General features: G+C 47.4%; 1 protein-coding gene across 1 annotated transcript in view; it reads right to left on the reverse strand.

The window, feature by feature from the left end:
- The window catches only part of LOC8042678 (ATP-binding cassette sub-family C member 2), a 44,959-nt gene extending 36,930 nt beyond the window's left edge, over positions 1-8,029 (reverse strand). The window contains exons 1-3 of the mRNA XM_040501625.2: positions 7,775-8,029; positions 6,711-6,914; positions 3,926-4,072 (exon numbers count right to left, since the gene is read on the reverse strand). Of these exons, the coding sequence (XP_040357559.2) occupies positions 3,926-4,072; positions 6,711-6,914; positions 7,775-8,029 (606 nt within the window). The remainder of the gene's footprint in view (positions 1-3,925; positions 4,073-6,710; positions 6,915-7,774) is intronic.
- Positions 8,030-11,628: the final 3,599 nt, after the last annotated feature.

Genomic DNA, 11,628 nt, shown 5'->3' on the forward strand with positions numbered 1-11,628 from the left:
ATCGATCAACGTGCGGATAGTCATGGTCTGAACAGTAGAAGCTCCTATCGTACAGTGGCCAATGTGACTGTCGGAATTGTCTCGTCCCCGACAGCGATTGTGCTCAAGGGCAAGGACTGAACAGTACGAAATCGTGACGTAAAGTACGTATATTTACAGTATGGAATTTCGGCATTAAAAACAATAGTAGGTAAAATCGAAAAAAAAGCTACCCTTTATTTTGCTGTTTAATTATACGGTTGCTGGAGAAACTGCCCTCCGTGGTGCGCTGGGATGAGCGCTAGAAGTTTTCGGGCTCGCCACGGCGTAGTTCCGTACACTTAAACCTGCCGCAAGTCGCGGCTTTGACTACATTTAAGTTGATCGAAAAGCAATTTCTCAGTCCGTGAAGCATCACTTCCAGCTACTGAATATCCGCTCTACAGAGATTAATTCAAACGGCAATTGCAGCTCTGCGCAAACAGCACAAATAGAAAAACAAATAGAAATACAAGCTACGACGTGCCGTGTGGGGAAACAAACTCATGGCTTCGAACCGCATTGGAGCGGCTTGATTTATTGGCTTTCAAATAATTACGGCATGATTGAGCGTTTACTTTTTAATAAGAGATTCAACCCCTGAGCCATTCAAAATACTCTCAGAGGTATGACATTGCAGGGAAAAATTCAACATGCTGGGAATATTTTTTATTGCTTAGGGAGTCACCGAAAAGTTCCGCACGTTCAAAACGACCAGTATAAAAGACGGAAACGCAGAGCACGGGTGTAGTGTTCGGGTTAGTGTGGTGTTCCGTTGTATTGATATTTGTGTGAGCAGTGCATGTGCTTAATCTATGTTCACCTGATGATTGTAATAATGTGTATGGGTTGCATGTGTGTATAGTAGAGGGTCCTCAGGCGCAGTAGTGGCCTGAAACAAGCAAATTATTTTTTGTAGAACATGAATTGGACGGTACCTAGCGCCACCTAGCCTAGCTACTTGCAATTACTCTGCTTGACCCCGCCATCTGGTGGCTAGCGATTTAACCTTCTTTCACGCTACGCGATAAACAGCGGCTTCGAGTTCGTTCTTTCGAGAGCGGCTTTTAGTTTCGCGGAGTGAGTTTGCCCTTCTCCGTGATGTGCGGTTGACGAAGGAACTGTGATTCGAGGAACACCAAAGGTAAGACGCAAAGTGCGCGAAGTAACTGGGTATCGGTTGTCTCCGTTTAACATCGCAGTGCTGTTGACGAGAAGACTGAGTAACTGCTTTCGAAACGCAGGTTTCTGTACCTGTGGGGGGAATCTGACTTCGGAAATAAACACAGTCTGCGAAAAGCTCGTGTTACGCTTTCATTTGCTGCTGCTTTCGTCCCGTACAAGAGACGTAGCGTCCTCGTTAAGCCTTATTGGGCTCGATTTGCTCGATTCGGGGCCGCCATATTGAGATGCAAGCGACGGAGGAACTTTGCTCCCCTGCTTCAGGGACGAAGGTTTCTCCCTTTCTAAAGGAACATAGGTTACAAGACCGTTCCTCCCGTAAGGGAGGACTATCCGTACCCTTTTTTCTAAGAGTGTAGGCCAAAATTGTCCGTATGGATGATGGTGCGAGGCGGGGCGAGCAGGGCAGCAAGGGTCCAGGCGATCGTCTCCCCCTCGAACTTAAGGCGGCTTAGTTGAGTCAGGATGCCAAGAGCGACAGATGGGGTCACCACAAAGAGTCCGTGGTTGGAGGCGTCGGCGAAGTAGTCGCGCAGGGGCTCTCGTGGCATAAGGGGCACAGTGTGGGGAAGTCGTTGCCATAAGTTCTCAAAAGTGTTTAACCAAGACAGGGGGGTGGATTGCCGGACACACAAGTGTGAAAAAGAGGTCGAAGGACGTGGTAGCCAGCTCGATAAAGAGAAAAATAAAAAGCCCATAGTCCGGCAAGACGCTGATAAACGCCGAGAGGGCGGGGTGAGGCAAGTAGCTGAAGGGTGTCAGCTAGGGACTGCACTCTTTGGGAGTGTGGGAGATGGTCGCGTTGTGGGTGTCAAGCTCGAAGCCCAGGAAACGGATGGTCCGGGTCAGAGTGACAAGAGTGTCTTTTGGGTTCACCGCGAAGCCACACTCCTGTATATCATGAAGGGGACGCTGGGTCTCATCAAGCAGAAAGACGGGGTCAGGATGTGCCAGAAGGAAGTTATCTATATAAGACCAGGCCCATAGGCCACGGTCTCGAAGTGTGCGAGCAATAGCCGTCACAAGTGTCTGCAATACGAAGGGTGCTGGGCGCACTCCAAAAGGAAGGCGGTTAAAACAGTAGTATGTACCGTCAAGGCGAAAAGTGGTGAGTCGTTGTGCTTGGGCGTACAGTGTGACGTGGTAAAATGCCTCTGACAAGTCTACCTTCGTGAAGAAGGCCGCGGGTGCTAGTGGGACCTAGTGCGCGAGTTACAAAGAGTCACCTCTCTCCTACCAGGAAAGAGGTGCCTCCAGGAAGATGCATGTTCTTTCTACCGATGGTGCTCTGAAAACGACCTTTTCTTGAACCCGCCCAATACCAAGGTCACGACGCTCTCTCGAAAAACTCGCAATATCTCTTTTGCATATAATATTCAAGGGGAGACTGTCTCAAGTAAGTGTAATGAAGGATATCAGAGTCATGACTGATTCTGGCTTGCGTTTCTCTGATCACGTTGGTAGGCTGGTTAGCTCATCATGGCGAATTTTGGGTGTTGCTTCTCGCTTAACCAGGGAGTTCGAAAACCCGACTGATTTTATCACGTTATACTGTTCGCTATCCAAGTCGCAGTTAGAATATGCCTCAGTTGTTTGGAATGGAATCTCTAAAACTCACTCCTTGGAGATCGAACGGGTGCAAAAAAATTTTGTTTCTAACTTTAAACATATCGCAACATAGAGGAGGATGTTCACTGTTTAACATATGAGTCTGCGTTAGAGCGTGTTGGTTCGCTTAGCTTGCACCAGAGTCGAGAGAACACGAAGTTGCTATTTTTGTTTAAAATGCTGCATTGATTCATCCATTTTCCAAACCTGTTATCTGAACTGTGCTTTAGGGTCCCACGTGTGCCTACTCGACTTCTGTCATATCTTTATGTTTCTGGAACGTTTAGTCCGGTTAACCCAATTGTTAGAATGGTACAGTGTTTGAATCATTACTGTGAAAAACTTGATATTTTCCAGCCATGCTGCAGGACGTTTGTCCTTTCTATTAAAAACTTGCCCGTGCACGATAAGCATTGCTGAATGGCTTTGTTATGTCTGAATTTTGTCATTGCCCTGGCGTGCCTTCTGGTGGTGCACTCGTTGTCCTGCGGTCTTGTGTTCCGTGTCTACTGTTACTGCCTCGTTTTTATTTTATTCTACTAATTACTTCTGTACTGCCTATCCCTATTGAAAATTCTCATTTGTATGAGAAATTTCTTGTGTCCAATAAACACATATGAATCATACAAGATATATAAGGACGTATAAGAACATATAAGAACCATATAAGAGCCATATAAGAACTATAAGAACTATAAGAGCTATATAAGATATATAAGAACCTACACGCACTATATAAGAAACTTGTGAGAAGTTTCTTATAAGTTTCTTATATGGTTCTTATTCTTATATAAATCTTATATAGTGCTTATATAGCTCTTACATGGTTCTTATATGTTCTTATACGTTCTTATATATCTTGTATGATTCATATGTGTTTATTGGACACAAGAAATTTCTCATACAAATGACTTTTTTCACTAGGGATAGTATTAGGTAGTACAAGAAATGTGTATAATGTATCTTTTTATCCACCAGTGTACCAACACCAAGACTTCAAAGTTGTTCCTGGGCACTGTATAATAAAGACTGGCTGATTTATTGATGGATTGATTATGATGATTATTATTATAGATGTCAATACTCCACGTCGGTGATTGGTGATCTGCGCCCCTACCTGACTCCTGCTCCGGAGTACTGAGGCTGCTTGAGAGGTGATTATGTCCGTCGTGTAGATGATGTAGATGCACGAGAAGGACGTGGCCGCTGTCAGGGAACGATTCGGTTCGAAGATGGCCATGGTGGCAAACAGGATAATTGTCAGCTGAAAGTGGAAGCGAAGTGACGAAAATACACGCACATGAAGTGAGCGGTGTGCAGTCGCCCATTCCAGCTACGTGCAAAATGTTCAATGTGCACGAAATAATGTGTATTTCCTACGGAAGGAATGGCGTTTGAGACACCGGTTGAAAACCCTCTTAGTTTACCAATAGCCAGTTGCTACCCTTCCAAGCTGGCACACTCAGGACAGTGACGGCGTCATTATCGTCTAAGACAACTTGCAATACGACTATCGCTAACTCTTTCTAATAGATGGATTTCAGACAATGTGTGGATACCACAGAGAAGTATGCATACTTTAAAAGTTCTGGTAATATATAACTGGAAATGTCCGGCAAATATCGGTCAAAATAAGAAAGCGGTTCTGTTAGATGAATACACAGACACAAGCCTACCGGTTAGAAAAACAGGGCTTATGTCGTTCATCAAAAGCACAAGTTTTTGGGAAATGAACAGAAGGTACCCGTATCATCGGCAAAACAAACAAAGGCAACAACAGAGTTTTATTATACTAAAAAAACCTCGTTCTTTTCTTAGTGTATACCACATTAGTGTAGCACATTGACAGTGCTAAGAACGCCCGCAGACGGAGGGCGTTCTTTTTCAAAGATTTGGCAACATCGACGACAAACGCCCTTAGTCAACACCATCTAGAATAATGAAAGTTTCCCAACGCCTCCCTCTTCCTCTAGGAAGTGTCATCACAGTTGGATGGCGCCGATTCGGCAATTGGACCCGAACCGACACCCAGCGTCCTTCGACGCGTTGATTGGTCACGAGGACCAGCCGAGTACTGACACAGCACTCGTGTCCAATCCGTCTCTTCGCTCGATCTCACTGCGATGACGTCGAAATTCTAGTGCCCAGGCTTCGATTATTCTAGGTGGCGTTGCCCTGCAAACTATAGAACATCAGAAACTACATCATTAACAACGGACGTCATTTTCAGCTATGGGAAGAGCCCGTAAGCTATCAGCTGTAAAAAAGCTGCCCGCAGAGATATATTCGAAGCGTACATCTTACAGCGATAGATGTAAATAACGTCCGTTGTTGATGTTGTAGTTGTTGATGATGCTGTAGTTGTTGATGGTGCAGTTGGCTTAGTAGGGCGTAGGGTCTCACTGCAAGTGCTAAATGAAAGAACAAAAATGGCTGACGATAACATGCTGTTGTAGCAGGGGACGCGCTTTCACGCGCTGCGGGAAAAAAAAAAGAAAAAAGAAAAGAAACGAAAGCGTTTAGAACAAAATGCACATATGTCCATTTCGTTCCGAACGCTTTTGTTCACGCACTTTAGGGTAACATAACTAGATCTATCCGAGTTGACAAGCTCCACGAAAGAGCGGCGTTTGAAATCGGTTCTTCCCTGTTGCCTGCACGCGGGCATGCAGATGCGGGCGGAGAAAATAAGTGTGTAGGGTCTGCTCGTGGAGCCAGAGTATCGCGTTCCCTTTCCTTGCGCCGCCAACTCCGTATTGGCGGAGAAGCGTTCACGTGCGCCGAACAGGATCCAACCTTCATGCGCGAAAGCGAACTTGCGGGCACCGAGTTTCGGGAGGAGCAAATCTCTCGCTTTGCGTTTGCGAAAAATACATCCTACACTAAAACCGAACGAACTCGAAGGCTCCTTGACCATTGAATCTTATGTGTAGCCACTCACTACAGTATAATCGCGTTGTTTTAAAACGTGTTTAAAACGTGGGAAGCAGACGACACGGAGGACGATCGCGTTGCTCGCGTCTGCGGCGCTCGCGGAGTAATACGCGAACGGCACATCCGGGCACTTAGGGCCAGACATCAACGCGTGTAGCTACGGCTTACCGAAGGGACGACGTTTTTGTCGGCTACTGTGTTCTACCGAAGGCATAGAGAAAAAACACGAGACAAATGACGAGATAACGGCGCAAGCGCGGCTTGTCGCCGCACTATATCTTCTCTGCTCCGCGCGCAGCAGCATGCCCCCTCACAACCACGTCATCCGCGTCTCCGGATCTCCTGAAGAAGCGACCGTCGCTTCCCGCAGTGCGGCCTTGGATCTAACGTGGCCATCCTGGGAGCAGCATTGCGATACTCTGCTCCGAAAGCGGAGCATATATACGCAGTTACTCTACAGGCGGATAGCATTCAGCGCCTCCGGCGTCAACGCTTCCACGGACAACGAAGAAGGTTCATTTTCGAACGACATTCTTTTTGGGCGCTGTATTTGGCGCAAACATTATGTTTACCATTCTGATAGAATTCCTTTCAGGTAGTCTGCATCCAACGTTCCACCGATTCCGCAGCTTCTGTCCATCATTGATAGTGTAGCGAGCGCAACCCAGCGCCGGCGCCACGAAAAGGGGCCACGGAAAGGCGTTAGGCGTTCTAGGAAACTTGTCAACTGACTTTGATCTAGTAACGTTGCGACGCGTCGTCGATGTTTAACGGCTTCGCCATGACGTGTGGCAGTCTATCGCTGTGACTGTGCATACACGCGGGACTGCTCATTTATTTGCATGACCAATGGACCTTCGTACAAGGAAGAAGCAGGCCTGACAGACTGTCTCCAGGCTGTCTTTTGTACGAGGTGCGACGACGGCTTTAGAGCGCACGGGTCAAAAATCAGAAGGTGCGATACGCACCACAGAGCTGGATGCGCTGCAGACCGAGTCGATGAGTCCGTCCAGCACGTTGATCCAAAAGAGGGGAATCAACTCGACGCCTCGTGCGCGGTTTACTTTGCCCTCGTAGGCCTCTTCCCAAGCGTACATCTTCATCAGTCGCACGGAGGAAAGCAGGTCCGAGAACCGTTTCAGGCGCTCATCTCTAGCCCGAAACTGGAGGAACTGGAGGGAAAGCGTTTCGCAGAAAAAAAGTTGTCACGACTCATTTCTTCTATAGCGTTGGTTAGACTCCGCATGACAGCAGTTCCAAACTTGGCCTCATAGTAACCTCAGGCCGCCGGTACCACTGCTAATACATTATATACAAAAGACGCTGTCTGAGATCTTTCTTATAAGACGGTCCTGTCATAATATTGGTCATACAAAAGCTTTCTGCAGACATGTCTCAGTCACAAATACATGAAAGAAGCAGACGTTCTTGAGGCGTGTTTTGAGATAATCCTGCCATGACGTCGGCAGTGAACAGTACCTTTTGTATGATGAATCAGCAGTGTGAGGTGACTCGAGTTTGAATTTGTATGCAGACTCTCTTTTGTATGATGGTATAATCAGTGTGACCCCGGGAGACGGGGTCACACTTCATATATATAAAGCAAAAGACAGACTGCGTACAGGTTCGAACGCGAGTTAGGGCGGGATCCGTGCTTCAAATGCCGCATGGCAATGAGTTAAAGGAGGAAACTTGGGCACGCGGCATTCGAACCACGTATATCGCGATGACTCGTGTTTGCAGGCTGCCTTTTGTATGAACCCCCTCACCCCCCCCCCCCCCCCCCCCCCGGCCTGTGTCGAGTGTAAACTTCGTTTAACTTCACGTTCCACCGACGACCCGATGGAGACAATCAAGCAGCACCAAAATGCATCGTCACGGCGCTCATTGTCTTCGGAAGTTTGATAATCACTTACTAAATCAATCACGTACAGCGAAGACGCCGCGATCCTCTGCGCTTTTTTGTGTGCGTGATTGCTTTAGCCGGTCTTAGCCTACCCAGAAAGACAACGTATCACCTAATTGTCCTCACCCAGAGATAGTTCTGCAACCTTGACGTGGGCAGGCTCACGAGACCGATGGCGAGGAGGTAGGCGGCGCAGCAGAGTGTCGGCAAGACACCCACCCTGAGAGACAGAATGTACAGGAGAAAAGGCAGGAGGAGGGTACCGGCCAGTGGTACGGGGAACATGTACGTCGCCACCGCCAGCTGGAAGCAGTCCACGCCCAGGATAGACACCACGTAGCCCGATGGGTTGGCCACCTTGGCCGTGGGAGACAGCCGCATCATCTGGACGAGTTCGGGTGTCGCCGCTTGTAGACGCGCGTCAGTAAAAAGGGTCGCTTGCTAGAATCAGCGTACTAGCTTAGACGAACGTTACCAAAACACACTGTTGGGAAACTCGCCCTTGAAACGATACCGCTCACGTCCACCGAGACAAAACTGGATGCGATTACAGCGCCGATCTTTAGCGGTGAGTCAAAACATAACATTTTTGCTTGATAACTACTGTGAGATAGTACTGCGAGATGTCGCCACGAGCCCTTGCGCGACTCGATCTGAACCTTAGATTGACAAACTAGCAGCTGAAAGTGACCCTCAATTGGCCGCCGCCATGTTGCACATTTTTGACCCTTAGACACGTGACCTCATAGTTTTATGCCTATAATTTTAACGAAGTAATGCGCTCAAATAACTTCCTATTGGCCTTTAATAGCAGTATACCGACGAGATAAGTTATGTTTCGTTGGCTGGTTTTAAGTCCCAAAAGTGCTTTTACGACAAAAACTCGGGCAGACTTGCCATGCCTCCGCTAGATGCCGTGAGCCTCGATGCTGTATTTTGGAATTTTATCGGAGCTAGACACGGATCTCTGGGGCAAAAGTATTAAAAAAAAATAGTTTATCTTGTTTTCTTTTACAGCGATCGCAATACAAATCTTGGCTCACTTTTGTGTAAACGGCTCAGGATTTTGTACAGTCACGTGTCTAGTGGTCAAAATTGAACAACATGGCGGCAGCCAAGTCGGGGTCACTTTTGCATGGTGAACGGGACACCAGTTTATTGCTCTAAGCCCCTCTACCTCGTAGCTGTAGTCTGGAGTGTGTGTAAACCGTCTATACGACCTGCAAGTTTGTCTGCTCTTAACGCACTTCGTGTGTTAAGGCATAATGACGACAGAAGCCTGCCAAGCTAGTCCCATTCGGTCGTTGCGCGAACGGGCAATATAAAAATGGATCCAGTTGCGAAAAAAAAAAACGATTCGGATCTTGTGAGAATGTTCCACCGAGGCGGACCAAGTGAGAATAGGACTAAATGCGCAAGGTTCAAATGCGAATGGTCCGTTTTCAGATAACGGGCAAAATGAGAATGGGCCCAGTTGGGAAAAACCTGATTCGGATCATATGAGAAGGTTCAAACGAGGCGGACCAAGTTAAAATAGGACGAAATGCGCAAGGTTCAAACGTGAATGGGACGTTTTGAGATACACCCACCCTCTGGCGGATTATGTCACGTGACAACAAAAACGGGGAAACGCTGGACGCGGATAGGTTTTAGATAACCCCCTTTACCCTAGAGTAGGTCGAGCAAGTTTTGGAACACGGCCAGAAACTATCGACGGGCCACACGAGCTCCTTCAGACCGTGGATACGGGTGGCAGAAGCCGAAAATATTTCGAAGATGAATAATTAGGCCTGTGCGGAGCGGCAGAGCCTAACGCAAAAGAGACGGCGACGTTATGAAGTTTTTACGAACGTTTTAATATTCCTGAAAGGTTTGAAGACTCGCTTCGTGCACATATGTGGAAGGTTACCTTGGTCGATCTATTTATTTGCCATGCATGCTGTTCCGATTTAAATTAAAGGCAACATTCTTGAACCCGCTCGTCGACGCAGGAAACCCTCAAATTTGCCAGAGATTCTCTGGTTCCGTCGGTTCCGTCTCGCAGCGGGACGGAAGCTGCGCCGATACCGGCACACCGTCGTTCGATAGCACGTCAATTCGTTTTTAGGCGGTAGGCATGAACAAACCTTTCCCGCAACGCTAACTGGTGTTTCGGCTTTCCAATCGAAGTATCTTTATTTCTCTGTGGCTGGGCTCAGCATTCTGAGCAGGGCACCGGTCTGACTGTGTTTTCGTCACAACGTTTCTGTCGCCGAGCTATCGGCACGCTTGTTCGATATATGAATTCGTTTTCAGCCAAGACTCACGAACAAACCTTTTCCTCAACGCTCACTGACCTTTCGGCTTTCAAATCAAACTATCTTTATTTGATGGACTAAGCATCATAAAAGGGAAAGAGTGGTCCGAATGGTCTCCAGCTCGACAACTTTTCTGTCGATGTGCTGTCGGCACGCTACCGTCTGCTAGATGAATTTCTTTTTCGGGCGAGATGCACGAACAAACCTCTTTCGGAACGCTAATCGCTGTCTTGGCTTTCAAATCAAATCGTTTTCACCTGTTGGATCAAGCACTAATCAACTGAAGAGGGGCTGCGGTCCGGCTACGCCTTTCGTCTCGACGGTCTCAACAGAAGCGCAGCCATCTTGTTTGTTTACGTGACGTCACGGAGCGCGAAGAAGTCACTCGCTCTCCGAGATATTCTCGGTGCACGAAGAGCGCGCTCGAGTGTCAGTCTTAGGTGGCACTCCTGTCCGTTTCGTGAAAGGAGCGCCAAACTCTCGCGCTCCGGAGCACGGACTTAACGTGCCCAACGCCACGTCCTTCGGAACGTGAAAAACGCGCGGAGGAACGGCTTGAGCGTTGCCATGGCGTCGCAACGTCACTATCTCCACCACCTCCCATTGGTTTCTCTCTTCTGCGGCGAGGATCGGCGAGCTCTAAACCGCGCAAGGAGCGGTTGGCTCAGAATTAAAGCATATTTTGTGTTCTGCTCAAAACAGATATCAGCTTACGCATAGAGAGGTTATTGAAGTAATGCGGCTTAATAAGTTTGCATTCTATCTTTCGTCTCTAGTTTATAGTATGTCTTTTGTATAACGCTAGATTGTCAGATGTATCTAGAGTTACCAAGAACACGAGGAAAGAAGTACTTATAACAGCAAACAGATATTTAAATAGATCAAGCAATTCGGCCCCTTTGCACAGAAAATGTTTAAGTCGGTTAACTTTAGAGTTGGCAGTAATGCGCATCTGTACGTGTAACGCAGAGGCGAAGTTCCCAACCTTGTTGAAGATGGCCGCTTGAAAGGTGGCTCTCACACGACATCCCAGACCACAGACCAGATCCATCTGGTAACAGGAGAAAAAAAGCTCTGCCACGACTGTGGCCACGAAGAACAGAGAGGAGATGCCCATGTCCCAGTTGTTGGAGCTCTCAATTAACCACCTGGGAAGCAAACAAACGCCAAAAGACACTCATTAGCGGTAGTTCGTTGTTTCGGAGAAAAGAATAACTTCGAACCGCTCATGCATTATACAAAAACACGGTGTCCGCTGCCGATATATGATAGCAGAATTCCCCGCGGGCATGCTTCAGCCATATTCGAAGCAAGTTTGCCATATACATATCTATGCTTCAAAGGTTGGTGCCAAGATTTTTTCGTTTTTTTTTTGTTTTTTTTTTTTGTTAACACCATGACAGAACCGTCATAGAAGTAAGAGAGACACTTGAGATAGTATCTGCACGTTTTCTTTTATACGATGCATTGTAGTGAAGTGACCACGGTTTAAGAGTTTCCCGGTGCATCGCTGCTTCAGCAGCGGCGTATACCCAAACAAGGTAATAAAATCTGTCTATCCGATCGACAGGAACGGTCACTTGAGATGGACTCCGTCGACGCACTGGTCTGTCTTACGTAAAGGAGGAGGCTTTCTCCACTCACTCCATGACGGGGACCCTGATGAAGAGGCAGACGAAGTAG

Source organism: Ixodes scapularis, unplaced genomic scaffold, assembly GCF_016920785.2.
Source record: "Ixodes scapularis isolate PalLabHiFi unplaced genomic scaffold, ASM1692078v2 PGA_scaffold8__174_contigs__length_109621045, whole genome shotgun sequence".
In the NCBI taxonomy this organism is placed as follows: Eukaryota; Metazoa; Arthropoda; class Arachnida; order Ixodida; family Ixodidae; genus Ixodes; species Ixodes scapularis.